This window comes from Wickerhamiella sorbophila, assembly GCF_002251995.1.
Source record: "Wickerhamiella sorbophila strain DS02 chromosome Unknown contig3, whole genome shotgun sequence".
NCBI classification, from domain to species: Eukaryota; Fungi; Ascomycota; class Dipodascomycetes; order Dipodascales; family Trichomonascaceae; genus Wickerhamiella; species Wickerhamiella sorbophila.
Window position 1 is genome coordinate 1,052,047 of NW_020194004.1, and position 13,968 is coordinate 1,066,014.

Genomic DNA, 13,968 nt, shown 5'->3' on the forward strand with positions numbered 1-13,968 from the left:
AAAGTACAGAATGTTAAGACATGAAATAATTTATACAAACAACTAGACAAAGACGAAGCCGGATTTAGAAGCGACCGAGGCGCGGGACACACGGGATGCGTTCCGCGAGAGTTCCATTCTCGTCTTGAGGTTTTCGAGCTCTTTTTCCAGGCGCAGCTTCTGCTCTCTGGCCTCATTAGCTTCGCGAATTGCCCGACGCATGGCGACTTCTCGAGCAGCGTCGTTTGCTTCGAGCTCGTCGATCTTCTCCCGCAACTGCTCCGAGTTCATGTCCCCTTCAGCAATAGTGCTGCGCAGTTTCTCGACAAGCTTTTCTTTACGCTCGACCTGCCAGCGCAAGTCATTGGCGTACCGCTGCTGGGTTTTCCAGTCGTTCTGGGTCGCCAAAAGCTTTTCTTGCAGCTGAGATACCATGTTTTGGCCCGTCGGTCCCCGGGGAACTCCCAGCTCTGTGACCCGCTTCTCCAGCCTCTGTTTATCGGCCAACAATCTTTCGCGCTCGGCAGTCAGCTCGTCCACCGTAGTCTTCATTGCCAGAGCTTGCTCAGGAGTCAAGGCGGTTATAGTGTCCTTGGAAGCAGGCTCTATCTGGCGCGCGGCAAGCTCCTTGCGGAGCTGGTCGATACCACTCTGCACCACCTTAAGCTCAGACTCGTAGTCGGCTTCCATAGCAGCTGCTTTACGGCGTTGTTCGAGAAGCTGCTTTTTGGCACTCTCCTCGGCGAGCTGAGCCTGTCGTACAATCACCTCAACTCCCTCCAGCTTGTTGCGGAACTCCTCGCTGCGTTTCTTATACAGCTCAACAGACTCAGAGAGCTCCTTGTTGCGACTGATTTGGGTCTCCAGATACACCTCAAGATCGGCCTGAATATGGTCCTCAGAAGACGGGATAACCGGAAGCTTGCGTGAACCGGAATGCTGCTCGTTTCCAGACATGGTTCTCAAAGCTCGCTGCTTGGGGACGTGCAGGTTACCACCGCGTTGCTCAGACTTGAGACTGTCAATCTCATTTTGAGCGTATTTGAGTTCTCGCTGAAGTTTGAGACTTGATTTACGCTCCGTACTCGACGGCCGAATCATAGTCAACTGATCTTTGAGCTGGGCTTTATCAAACTCCAGCTGCTTGACCTTCTCTTGCAAGTCGAGATTAGACCTCACCGCATGATTCCTTTCTGCGAGAAGTTGGGCCTCGGGATATCGTGCTTCGGCAACCTTACGTTCGCGTTCGCTCTTGCACAGCTGCAGCTTCAGCACCTTGATCTCGCTCTGCAACTTCTTAGCCTCGGACGCTTTAGCCCGCTCGAGCTCCAGCTCTTTAGGAATATTACTGTTGTTTTGGGCACTGAACATGAGTCGACTGTTGGCTTCCATAGCCGCAGCTTTTTCCCGCTGAACCTTTTCAAGCCGCTGCTTGTATACCGCGGCTTGAGCAAGCTCTTTGCGCAAAGACTGGATCTCTTGCTTGGCATTTGCAAGATCAGCTCTAACCTGGTTCGTTTCAATCTCGAGGTCAGCGTTGGTTTGTTCCAGATCATCCACGAGACCAATGCGTGCGCTTTTGCGATCAAGGTCGCGTTTCAGATTGCTCTGCTGGTTGAACCCTATGCGTAGGTTTTCCACCTCTTTCTCAAGGCGCTGCTTGTCCAGCTTGAGCTTGGTCGATTCGGTCTTGGTGTTCTTGCGATAGGTTTCGAGCTCAACGGTCGCAATATGCAGGTCCATTTCGAGCTGCTTCTTAGAAGCCTTGATCGCTTCAAGCTCGCTGATATCAGCGCTGGCTTTCTTCAAATCCTCAATCTCTTTGTGTGCTGCAAGCAGTTCATTAGCCGCTCTGCCTGCATTAGTCTTGACCCTTGCCAGAGTGTTCTCTTTATCAGCGAGGTTTTGATTCAAAGAGAGAAGTTTACATTTCGAGGATGAAGCCTCCTTTTCGGCAGTTGCAAGTTTTCCACACACTTCGTCAAGCTGGTTTTTAACCTGCACGAGCTCATTCTCAATAGACTTGTTAGCACTGGCAGATGCTACAGCTTCAGCTAGTTTCGCTTCATGGCTTTCCATGAGCGTAGCAGTGGCTTTGGAATGCGACTCTTCTTGCTCCTTGAGAAGGGTTTGAAGTTTGTTCATCTCAGCCAGATGTTGCTCCTTCAACTTTTCAACGGCTTCAGCATGCTCTTTGGCGAGCAAACCCATCGCTGTCTGATGGGATGCCGTCAGTCCCTGAAGTTCACCTTGATGAAGCTCAGCTACTTTAGTGAGTTCGGACTTTTGAGTCTCCTTCTGCTGAGCGAGTGCCTTGGTCCGTTCGTCAATAGCAGCCTTGGCAGTTTCAAGCTCCGCCTTTAAACATGCAAGAGCCTTTGAATCTCCACGAAGAGCCGCCAGCTCCTTTTCCAACAATGAGAGTCGGTTGTCGCGCTCGGCTAGTGCATCTGAGTGGGCTACGTGCAGCTCTGAGATTTGGGTATTCAAGCGCTTGATATCGATTTCAAGCTCTTTATGATCGCTAACCAGCTTTTGGTGCACAGAATCAAGATCATTATACTTCTTTTGGATCGAATCCAACTGATCTTGTTCGGGTCGGGCACTCAAGGTCTGGATCATTACCGCACCCTCCTTTAACTGGTCCGCCAACATCTTCTGCTTCTTAGAAGCCTTTTCAAGCTTTTCTTCCAGCTTAGCCTTCTCTCCACGCAGCGAGTCATTCTCTCCGACGAGGGCAGTTGCTTTTGAGGAGGACATTTTCTCGAATTCTTGATGTTCTTGACGAAGCTTTTGAAGGGTTTCTTCAAGCTTTTGTATACGCATGTCACGTCGGTTGGCTTCAAGAGAGGTGGCTGAGGTCAACAAAGGTCTCATACTCGCGAGCATCTGCCACCAAGGGTCGTCCACATTCGCAGAGTATGTTTTAAATGTCTTGGCAATTATTTCCGCGGCATTTCTGCGGAACAGGCTCCTCTCATACAGCTTCCGCGCAGATTTTGCTCTAATAATTGACTGGATGGCTGTAAGTTTTTCTTTAATCAGGTCATCACGTCGGCTCTCAAGCTCTGCGAGAACACCATTCCTGAAAAATACCTTTGACAGACCGACTTTGTAGAGACTGGTATCGAAATTAAGATCCTTTAGAATCATCGAGCACGCTCTTTGACCATCAACATATTCGAAACGGTCGGGGTTCTCCGCCAGTGGCTGATAGCGAGCTCTGAAATCCGCGAAATCAAGACGGTTAGGGAAACCGCTGCGTGCGATACGAATACCTTCCAGAACACCGTTACATCGAAGCTGATCTAGAACAAGAGCGTTCAGAAGTTTACCAGGCTTTTTCTCTTTATTGGGAATGATACAACGAACAAAGTGGGGGTTTGTTTTACTCAACGTTGACATGAGGTGGCTCAGTTGTTCCTTGTGACGTTGGGCAACTGTGCGAAGCATGCTATTACGGCGACGAGAGGCACTTTCTGAAGTTGGCGCTTGGGCAAAAAGGAGTTTTACCAACTTGTTGGAAGATACCTGCAAAAGCTCGGTGATTGGCTCGCTAAGAGGGTCTTTGTTTTTCTCCAACCAGCCATCAGTCTGATATTCGACATCACCAGCATAATGCGACACGACGAAGCCCTTGGCCAAGCGACTTGGTTGGAACTTAGGGTTCTTATCCTTCCAGCGCTCAGCCAATTTGTCCGTGAACGTAGCATCAGTCGCTCGGGGCATAACCGAGTCTTCATCCAGGCAGCTAAAGATACCCATGGGATTAGTTTTTTCAATAAGATTAATTGTGGGCTGTAAGTCGGCGCCATAGTCAACATAATCCCACTCGATCTTTTCAGCAACGTATTCTTCCTGTTCGAGAACAAACATGTGATGGTTGAAGAATTGCTGAAGTTTCTCATTTGTGTAATTGATGCACAGCTGCTCAAAAGAGTTTGTGTCAAAGATCTCGAAACCGGCAATATCCAAGACACCAATAAATGAAGTGGCATTTTGAGCACCACCTTTGAGCTTAGCATTCAGTAATGACACGAGATGACCAAACAATCGTTCGTAGAGGCTTTTAGAAAGTGCATCAATAGAAAGCTTGGCCTGGGTACTTGATCGAGCTTGTACCACCTCCTCACGACCAGCCAAGATCTTAGGTTTAAGTACAGCTTTTGTGAACAGGTCAGGGGACAAGCCCAAAAGCTTGCAAACTTTTTCCACTTGGGCGGCATTGCCGAAACGTCCTTGGTCGGAAGACTCATTCTTGAACTCAATATTGCCGAGATGAAGAACCGCAGCAACGATGACGAAGATTGCATTTGTTTCGTCTTCAGACATACCGACAGTTTTGAAGGCCTCCAACAGGCGCTTGAAATCATGAGCATCATCGACCCCATCAATAGAATGGGCGCTTTTCGCGAGGTAGGCGAAATCTGCAGGTTTCTCGGTATGAGATATGAGCAGTTTATCTTTCAGGTTGCTAGAAGCGCCCGATAATAGTTGGTAGAAAATGTGGTAGTTGCGCTCAGCGGCGGACTGGGTGATCACTCGACTCTTTTCGAGTAGGTACCATTCAATGGAAGCACCACAGATTGCACCTGCATCTGAAAACTCAATTCTCACAAACTTGCCGAACCGCGAAGAGTTATTATTGCGTACCGTCTGGGCATTACCAAAAGATTCAAGCACCGGGTTGGTTTCCAAGATCCGTTTGTCGATTCCGTCGAGGTTATTCTTGCTTGTGATGGCACTCAAATACTGGATCACTCGTTTCGTGTTCTCCGTTTTACCTGCACCGCTTTCGCCAGTAATTAGGATACTTTGATCGTGCTTGGTTTGAAGCAGCTGGCGATAAGCGACGTCTGAAATGGAATAAATGTGTGGGGCGGCTTCTTCACGCCGCTTCGCCTCGTATTTTTTGATTGCCTCTTCATCGTAAATTGGAATGTTCTTGTAAGGATTAACAGCCACTAAAAACAGGCCAGAGTATGTGTAGATTTCGTCGTGGGAATAGCGAGCGCTCAAGTTGTGTAGTACAGAAGCCTCATTCAAGAAAGTAAGCTCTGCAATATCGTTGGCGCGATCGAACTGAGCCGGGTTCACTTTGTCGATTTGGGCCAGCGGCAATTCCTCTAGCGTTCCTGAGGGCCCTTTTACCGTCGCTACACTGCCTTCCTCTTTAATCAACTCGGCCATAGCAAAGGTGGACGCCTTGTCTGGGATCCAGACCCACTTCGAATCGCTCATTTTTGGCTGGTGGGCTCAGAAGTTGGAGAAGAGGTGTTTACGCGATACAGAATGTGTACATAGCGGCGACGGTTTTCTTGTTTTGATTGATGCAGGCCTTACCCCCACCCTTGCCCACAGCGAGCATAACAGTAGGGAAATGCATAGCGTTAAGCACTCGCGAAACCAATAATGGCAATAAATAAACTAGAGAAACGACGAGAATCTAAACCCGTATTCTGGCAAAATATGCATAACGTGCAGGTCAGATTGGCAACATACTGAAAGTTTGGAATGTAACAGCCGTCGAACATGCGTCCTCATGCAGACGCTCAAGCAGACAGAAACCTATGCTAATTATACAATTCGAAGCACCACAAACGATGGCTCCTATTGTTGTGGGCACCACGGAGTTTACTTGACGGTAGCTGGCTTGTATATAATCAAGAAGCTTAAGTGGCACAATCCAAATGCCCGAAGAAGACGTAGTAACGGTTGACCCCCCAACACCTGCAGACAACGGCGAAGCTGGTGATGAACCTCAGGATAACTCGTCAACAAAGTCTTCGTTAAAAGTTCAGGAAGCTGATCCGGAGGATTCAGGGGATGTAACACCCATTGCAGACAAGTACAAATCGCGCGCATGCTCCAATCCTTTCGAGTTTCAGGTTGAGCCGCCTGTAGACGAGGCGAAAGAGGCCGAGTTGGCCAAGGCAGTGGAAAATCTTGACACGTTCGATTTCTCTCCACCGGAGAGTTTGAAGCTGTCAGAGACACCTGTTGTTCTAGAGAACTGCGCCGACTCGCCGTTTTCAGACGGCCAGTCGCCTCTGCCTATTGATGTGCTGAAGAAAGAGGCTATTGAGAGTGATGGCGATAGCAGCCCCGAAGACGACATTGGTGCGCTCGCACATTTGAAAAAGCAGCGCCGGATTTTAATTGGTGCGATTGTGTCACTGATTGCAATACTTGTTCCGTGCTTTGTGATGATGGTGTACTTGGTCGCGGTTCGCAGTCATCTGATTAGAGTACTCTCGGAGATGGGTGTTCAAGGTAATTTGCCTCTTGGTGCAAGCGTTGTAAACACTCCTCACCCAGTGATGAATTATGACCAACATGATCCAGTTTTAGTATCGCTTTTGGATTCCAGCTCGGATTACAAGTTTTACGGATTGCGGTACGAGCCGCGGTGTAGCAGCAGCCAACAAGACCTAGCACGACAGCTCGCCGCATTGGCGCTCCACACCAAGTATATACTTCTTGATACCTCCAAGTGTGAGACCACCAAAGAAGAAGTGCTTGGATTGATTTCTGATCTCAAACTCGATCTTAGTGTAACGTTGGTGTGTGCCTTGTCACCCAAGGAACACGATGCAGTGACTGCGATTAATGACACAATTCAGCTGGCGAGAGCTTTTCCTAAAATTGTCCAGACTATTCTACTCAGGCCAAGTATCGACATGACCTGCAGTGAAGTCGAGTTTTATGTGATTTATCTACAGCGCAACCTCGCAGTCAGACTGCCCGGAGTTGAAGTTAGTGTTCATCCAACCTTCGAAGTTTGGAGCAGAGACCTTTTGAATTTGCTCGAGATAATTGGAATCAACTATTCAGCAGAGCATTTTGGGTCGTCGCCCAAACAAACTAGCCATTGGATCGCCCATGATCTGTCAAACGTAGCCCGTGAACTGAAAGACAAGGAGCTCCTTGTTACTGGAATTGGATGGCCTACAGTCGAAGACGATGTCGAGTATGAGCGGGTGAGCAACGAGTTTCTAACCAGCTGGATTTGTAAAGATCAACCAAACCTTTCTCCACGGGTGCGATGGTTCTATGAATCTGGGTTGGACGGTAGCCCTGTGGCGTCCAATTTTAGTTTATTCGACCCCACCTACAACCTTAAATACTCGATCAACTGCTAGTTCACTCTCGTCTTTGCCATGGATCGCATGCAACCAGAATGACATGTCACAGTGGTTCTACGGTGGACCCCCCAGTCGGTACCACCCGGACCCTTATATTTCATAGTGGTATATAAAGCTGTTTCACAGACCCAGAAAATAACTCAAACAAGGTTTGGGATAGTAGCAACCTGTCACAGCCACTATGAGATTATCGAAAAGATACAGTTTTATTGCCCATAATTCGACACCGAACCTGCCTCTGGCTCACGACGAAAACAGTCTTTCGACAGACACAGAAAGCCCACACCAGGAGTTGGCGTCATTACAGCGCTTAGATCAACTTTGCAAGCAGTTGGAGCGTCAGCAGGAAAGCCTGGAGCGCAGATTAACTTACTGGAGTGCCAAAGTCAGCGAGGGCTACCCAGGACCGAGTCGTTTCCTATTTGAACACCGCATCAGCAGCGAGTCTCCTCCCCCCGAATGATAGAAGGGCTATTTATCTTTTCGCTATAGGTATTAAAGTTTGGAAAAAGAGATATTACGCGTGCGCGTCGGCTGCCCCGCCCGTTCCGCTGGTGGGGTTACATAAGCTAACGGTGGTGGATAACTGTTTGTCAGGGCAAAAAAGTTCTTCATATTCAAACCACCCGTCGGATAAAACCAGCGAATAGTGACTAGTTCTTTATTCGCAAAAATGGCCCGACGCAGAAGAACAGAGCCCTGTGATAATTCGCCGTTCTAGATCAGACGATAAGCGATTCGCTTGCAGAGCACATTTACTGATATATTTATTTAGTCAAGAGCATGGCCACAGTTTGCCAGAGCCAGAAGTAAACAAAGCATGCAAAGCTGATAGTAATATTAGCCACAGTCCAAAGGTCCGGGTACTTGTCGAGCATTGGCATGAGGCCAAATTTTTCAGTGATGCACACAAGTCCGATGGCCGCGTACGAGCCGGCCACGACGAGTTGGTGAAATATGCGAGTGGGCTGGGCTTTCCACAGCCCAAAGAGATAGTTCCACAAGATCACCACAATACAGTACTGCCAGGCCAGTCCATCGCGTTTCAGGAGCGGCCACATGGAGAAGTAGGCAACGTTGTTGATCCAGGCGACCATTGCGCGGGTGGTTTGATCGCTGGTGAAAAACAGCAATGTCGTAGGCATCAATGGCAGCAGCACATTCTTTTCATGGACATGGAAGGAGAATAAGAAGAAAGCCCAGGAACAAGAGGCAAAGCACCACGGTAGAACCGTTTTAGTAGGACGACGGTATGCTTGGATACAGGAAGGTGACATACCAACCAGTGTAGCTATCAACGCAAACTGTCGCAATTGAGCATCGGAAAACAGCACTTTGAATTTGATGAATGTGTTGGCGGTACACCATAAACTTGCCACTTTGTCCTCCCATAGGCCTCTGGAGAAGGGAAAGACGCGAATGACTAGCTGAGCTAGCAGGTCTTTCTGCAAGAATGGGCACAGAAGCAGCAGACAGGTTACAATGACTGTGGTTCCTACTGCAACAAGTGAGCCGAATTTGATATTCAGCGGCCTAATTGACGTGGTGCAGCCAAGGATTGCGAAAAAGATAACCGGTGAATAGTAAAGAGCCATTTGCTTGAAAAACATTGCAGACACAAAGCAAATCGAGGCTGGCACAAGGTGTTTTGAGCCTAAAAAGTAAAGACTGAACACAAAAAGTCCAAGCATCACAGAATTGTACTGGAAATGTCCATTGTCGACCAACAACAAGGTAGGCTGCAGTAGCACTGTGCCCAGCTGGAGGGCCCAGTCAAGCACAGGCAGATCAAAAAGCTCCCTGGCTTGTAAAGAATAAAAAAAGACTGCTGGAAGATAGGTTAGAGCCTCTGAAGCGAGCACTGTCTGCCGCATAAATGCTTTCAGGGCTGCGCTTTCGTAGCCCCTTGAAGAGTCCAATGCAAACCATTCCGGGTTGATCCAGGACCCAACTTTGCCAAGAACCCACGAGTGGTAGGCAGTTAGTGGAGGATAATCGAGTCCCCACCACTGCAGGTCGTAGAAATACCACTGCTTGGGCGGCAAATGCTGCGTAATTTCAAGCCAATGTCGTTGCGCCTCGAAATCACCGTACATGGGCGGAACCCCCATACCGGAGTAACCCCCGAGACCCACAGAGGCTGCAATGCAAATCGCAAATCCAACTACCAAATATCTCAACAGCCACTGCCATTGCGGGTTGTCAAATGCCCGTAGAAGCGCGCCGGCAGGATTAGGCATTACGTCACGTCGAGGAGGGGGGGAGTGAAATAAATTAATGCAACTAAACGAGAACTAATTTGTCAATTAAATCGTGTAGAAAAGTAAGATTCAGTTCGTTGATGTGGTCACGTGCCTGCGATTCGTACTGCTTCATCAGTTGGCGCGTGTACTCGAAGCTGTTCGTGGACTCCATGTACTCCAGAGCGTGTCGCTTTAACGACATACTTGTTGTTCTTTGACGCAGTATATTCAGGAGCTCGCTGTTGGTCTCGTCGCTTCTGATCGAATGGATAATTGGCAGCGAGAACTTGCCCTCAGTAAGGTCTTCACAAAAGCCTTTGTTGGTAGTGTACTTGGCGCTCTGCAAATTGAGGAAATCGTCTTGAATTTGATACAACACACCCAGATCATTGGCTAGGGGAACGAGATCAATCGACTCCGAGCTCTGGCTTTGCATAAGACGCACTGCCATTCTGTACAGGCCCCCAGTCTTGTTTAGAACCATTTGGATATACTCTTCAAGAGATGGGCAGTGGTAGTTATCACGCCAGTACAGATCCATGCCTTGGCCCATGTGCAAGTTTTTAATTTCTTCGGTAAAAATCGCTACTGCGTCGATGCCAAGCGTCAGGGCGTCCTGCAGACCCACAAAAAGCATGTAGTTCGAGGCATTGATGGTCTGCGGGATCCCATAGATAGCATGCGCGACAGGCAATCCCCTACGTAGCGTCGCAGAGTCCTCGACGTCGTCAACAAGTAAGGAGGCGGTATGTAAAGTTTTGATGATCCGGGTGATCACCTCTAGAGGTTCGGGTGGCACCTCGAGCGCCTTGTTGAACTCGTTTATCAGCAAGCTCCGTAAATCTTTACCGGGCGCCTTTTCCAAATACTTGAACGGCGCAGTCACTACATCTTCCATGCCATTAACTGCATCGGGTGGACCTGGCATCGCGGTGATGTGTCAGTGTAGCGATGGCGTCGTTGGCAGCATAATGCATTTGATCTGAATCACTCAGTCTATTATGATCTTGTTTTTTTTAAATAACCAAGTGCATGTAAATCGATGCTGCCAGGAAATCTTTGAACAATTTTCCTGATCCGTCAATATCGGCATGGCCTGCTATTCACAGTGCACGCAGTTCAACGACTCGCTCGTCACTCAATTATACATGCCCAAACACGACGAATCATTTCGGCTTTCCAACTAATTGCCCCTACTTTCCATTATCCCCGGGCAAGCGACCGCCAACCTCCGGCCTGATGTGTCAGAGCGAACCCACCGACCTCATCTAAAGAGAATGGACTTTGCACACCGGCCACCAGTAACGAGTGCATTGGTGATTCTACTTGGTGCAGTTTCGGCTAGCGTGAATCTCAATTTGCTTTCTGAACGGCATGTGGTCTTCCAGATGTCCCGCATACTGAGCGGAGACGCTTGGCGGCTCGGGTCGCTGTTTTATTGCGGAGGACTGATTATCTTCATAGTGACGTTGCCGGATGTGCTGTCGTCGAGCTCGTGGCTCGAGACAATGTACTATCGGAACTCCAGATCGTACTTGCTAGTGCTCTGCGTGCTGGGCATTGTGTCCATGATGGCCTGCTCGGTGTCCGGCTACCCGTTTGCCTCGCAGCCGTTCCTTTTAGCCCTAAACTACTTGGAGTTCAGGCAAAATTACCGCGGGCACATGGTCATGCTCTACCAGACGCTTTTCCGCCTGCTGTTTTCGTCGCTCACCATGTTCGACCGGACCTACTTTGGCGCCAACGCCATTGCATTGCTAGCCACCCATTTGATCTACTACATCCAGGACGTACTGCCACGAACAAGTGGCGTTGATTTATTGAAGCGTTTAAAAAGGTAGGAGGACGGACAAGTCACTTTTAATAACGTTATGTATTTCTATGCAAGTCGCACAAAATAAATTATACAGAGAGCGACCGGTGACTGACTCCAGAATAGATAGTAATAGGAGATAAAAACAAACGCAGCAAGCTGGGTGCTGGTGCTGTTGGATGGAGATTTGGTAGGGATGTTGTTTTTCTTTTTCATGATTCATAAAATAAAGGAAGGGACGGCCGCGGGCCCCGACTCAAAATATATCCAAACGGGGACCAAAGATTTCCATGGGATCAAAGCCGTTTGCGTCGGCGTCGTTGGTTTGATCCGGGACCAAGAACGCTCCGACGTCAAGGTCTTCAAAGTTGATGCCCTCGAGAGCGTCAAACTGTTCCGAGGGCGATGCCAGTGAGGACTGGTGGGCAGTGTCCAGAGTCAAATCATGCAATGGCTCCATGAACGCATCAAGCGTGGTGGTGCTCGTCAGCAAGACGTCGGCGTTTTTGATGTCTGACTGCTCGGAGCAGGGCGGCGACGCAGGCACTAGAACCGGCTTGGTTTTTGAGAGACCGCTAAGGGTGGCTTTGGCCGCTGCGGCCGAGTACAGCAGGCCGTCAAAGTCGTCGTTGTTCGACAGCATCGACAGAGTCGAGGAGGACACCGACGCCGTGAGAGGTGGGGACACCAGGCCCTTTGAGTCTATCGGCGAAGCTGAGCCCTCTTTTGACGAGAGATCGTCGTCGTCGCTCCGCGAATCGCTGGTGTTCCTGCGGCGGGGCCGCGAATGGTCGACCAGGCCGCTCGGCGGCGGAGACTTGCGGCGCTTAGACACAAGCGAGGACGGAGCAACTGTATTTGCTAGAGGTCCAGTGTCGGACTTGCGTTTTTTCATCAGCTTTGGCGTGGACCGCGAATGTGACTTTAGCACTACTGTCGGCTCCGAGCCTGTGGCCGGGGAGGGCTTGGGCAGCAATGGGCGGAAGGCAGGTCGGATGGGCACAAACTTCGCCGCCGGTGATATGGAATCGGAAGAGGCCTCTGACGATATACTCGACGAAGCACCACTCGACACCATTATTTAAATGAAATAGTCCAAAGTTTAAAGTTGCGAAAAAAACCTGATCAAGCAAGGTGAACGGGCTCTGGTACCAAACACGCCTAGGCGAAAGAGACCGGAGTTCGGGAAGTAGAATAAAATGTATAGTTGACCTGGTGTCAACTAATTAACTGAAAAGATTTGTCGCAACAGTTCTAGATACTGTTTGTCGCGTTGGTGGTGGAGCCCAAAAACAGCAATGTCGGCCTTAGGCAGATATGTGGAGAGATGGGTTTTTTTGGCGGCAAGAAACAACCAAAAGGAATAACTTTTATCTCGTTGGCACACCAGACAAAAGTCCTAACTTAATATCAATGACACGGGCCAAAGACGAAGCCGATAAAAAAAAACAACGTCTCCTCGGGGGACGAAAAGTAAAATAAAATCAAAAAAAGAAAAAAGAACTTAATTCACCAGTCAAACAGTGCTCAAGTTCCTTTAATCAATTTGCAAACGCAAAAGTCGTGAAGGAAATATGGTAACAAAATCAAGCCAAAATACTTGACGGGTTGCGTCGGCAAAGGTGTATTTACGGTAGAGCTTATGAAAGTGCAGGCAACGATGCAAATTACTTGGCCTGCAGGATCTGCATATGTACTACGATATTCCCGTCAGGGGGCAGGTTTGAGCGCGGGAGGCACCGGTTACCGGGAGCGATGCCCTGGCCGTGGGGCTCCAGTTTGATTGGCCTGGGCGTAATGGCGGTGAGATTTTTGTTTTGCCTCGGAGAAAGCAAGCCCTCTAACGTTCTACAACACCTACTTTTCAAACCGCTCTCGGCGTTCCACGTGAATCTACAGCCGCCCCGGGGTTAGTCATCGCGGTCCGTTTCGAACAACCCTGCTGTACGTGTCCTTGAGCGGTTACCCTGGGGGTTGAGTTGCGGGGGACAGAGCTGAGCTGGGCGCCAGGCTCGCACGAATAGTTTTCAAATAGCATGCAATTGCAATTGCAATTGGTTATGTCTTGTTAAGCTCGCGATCGAGGTTTGGCGTGAGCATTGCTTGCTTACCCGTGAATGCCCGACCTGCCGTTTACAGGATTTTTCAGGGACCGCCAGATGCATTGGAGCGGGCGAAACGGCGGCTTGCTTGTGTTGACTGGGCCCGGCGTGTGCCTCTGCGATGTGTGGTGCGCTCCAAAACCCCGCCGGCCCTTCTATTTCCGTCGCCAATTTCCAGATACGCTGTTTTATCTGCCAGGTGCATGCAAATTTGACTCTCAGGGACCGTGGCCCTCATGAGTCAGCCAGGTTTACTAGGTTTCAGCATCGGCCGGCACGGAAGACGGTAGTGCATGCATCACACGCGCCTAGGTTGTCGATTGTGAGAATGTGGGGTAGCCTAGGCCAAATAATTATTTTGTAGGCCGTGAAACACGCGTTTTTTGCTCTTCTTTTGAATTTGAGGGCCCCCAAACCATGCTGTGCAAACATCGCATTACCGTTCTGACCGTTTGACGTGCCCGGCAGCCTCCAGGTATCTTCGAGCTCGCTAATCCTCCCACCAGAAATTCTTCAGTTGCCCAGGGCATTGCTCTGCAGAATTGGCGTATGCGGTGTTAGGTTCGCTTGACAACAGCAGAATAATGGGCAATAAACCACAGTATTTATGTGTTTAAGTCGTATTTTTGGCTACTTGAAATTGAGGTGTGGTCTGTGTCGCCGGCATAGCTGTCCGTTTGGGATCG

General features: G+C 49.3%; 6 protein-coding genes across 6 annotated transcripts; 2 read left to right on the forward strand and 4 right to left on the reverse strand.

Annotated features, from left to right (window-relative positions):
* Positions 1 to 42: 42 nt before the first annotated feature.
* On the reverse strand, positions 43 to 5,220 carry B9G98_02458 (Myosin type-2 heavy chain 1; the record flags this gene model as incomplete). Its single annotated transcript, XM_024809015.1, has 1 exon — positions 43 to 5,220. The coding sequence occupies one exon, from the start codon at positions 5,218 to 5,220 to the stop codon at positions 43 to 45; it is 5,178 nt and encodes a 1,725-aa protein (XP_024664783.1).
* Positions 5,221 to 5,669: 449 nt separating this feature from the next.
* Positions 5,670 to 7,121, forward strand: B9G98_02459 (hypothetical protein; the record flags this gene model as incomplete). The annotated part of the gene is made up of 1 exon (XM_024809016.1): positions 5,670 to 7,121. One exon carries the CDS (start codon positions 5,670 to 5,672, stop codon positions 7,119 to 7,121), a length of 1,452 nt encoding a protein of 483 aa, XP_024664784.1.
* Positions 7,122 to 7,891: 770 nt separating this feature from the next.
* On the reverse strand, positions 7,892 to 9,364 carry B9G98_02460 (putative dolichyl pyrophosphate Man9GlcNAc2 alpha-1,3-glucosyltransferase; the record flags this gene model as incomplete). The annotated part of the gene is made up of 1 exon (XM_024809017.1): positions 7,892 to 9,364. The coding sequence occupies one exon, from the start codon at positions 9,362 to 9,364 to the stop codon at positions 7,892 to 7,894; it is 1,473 nt and encodes a 490-aa protein (XP_024664785.1).
* Positions 9,365 to 9,407: 43 nt separating this feature from the next.
* Positions 9,408 to 10,295, reverse strand: B9G98_02461 (Geranylgeranyl pyrophosphate synthase; the record flags this gene model as incomplete). The annotated part of the gene is made up of 1 exon (XM_024809018.1): positions 9,408 to 10,295. The coding sequence occupies one exon, from the start codon at positions 10,293 to 10,295 to the stop codon at positions 9,408 to 9,410; it is 888 nt and encodes a 295-aa protein (XP_024664786.1).
* A 349-nt stretch (positions 10,296 to 10,644) lies between these two features.
* B9G98_02462 (hypothetical protein) lies at positions 10,645 to 11,208 on the forward strand (the record flags this gene model as incomplete). Its single annotated transcript, XM_024809019.1, has 1 exon — positions 10,645 to 11,208. One exon carries the CDS (start codon positions 10,645 to 10,647, stop codon positions 11,206 to 11,208), a length of 564 nt encoding a protein of 187 aa, XP_024664787.1.
* Positions 11,209 to 11,436: 228 nt separating this feature from the next.
* Positions 11,437 to 12,258, reverse strand: B9G98_02463 (hypothetical protein; the record flags this gene model as incomplete). Its single annotated transcript, XM_024809020.1, has 1 exon — positions 11,437 to 12,258. The coding sequence occupies one exon, from the start codon at positions 12,256 to 12,258 to the stop codon at positions 11,437 to 11,439; it is 822 nt and encodes a 273-aa protein (XP_024664788.1).
* Positions 12,259 to 13,968: the final 1,710 nt, after the last annotated feature.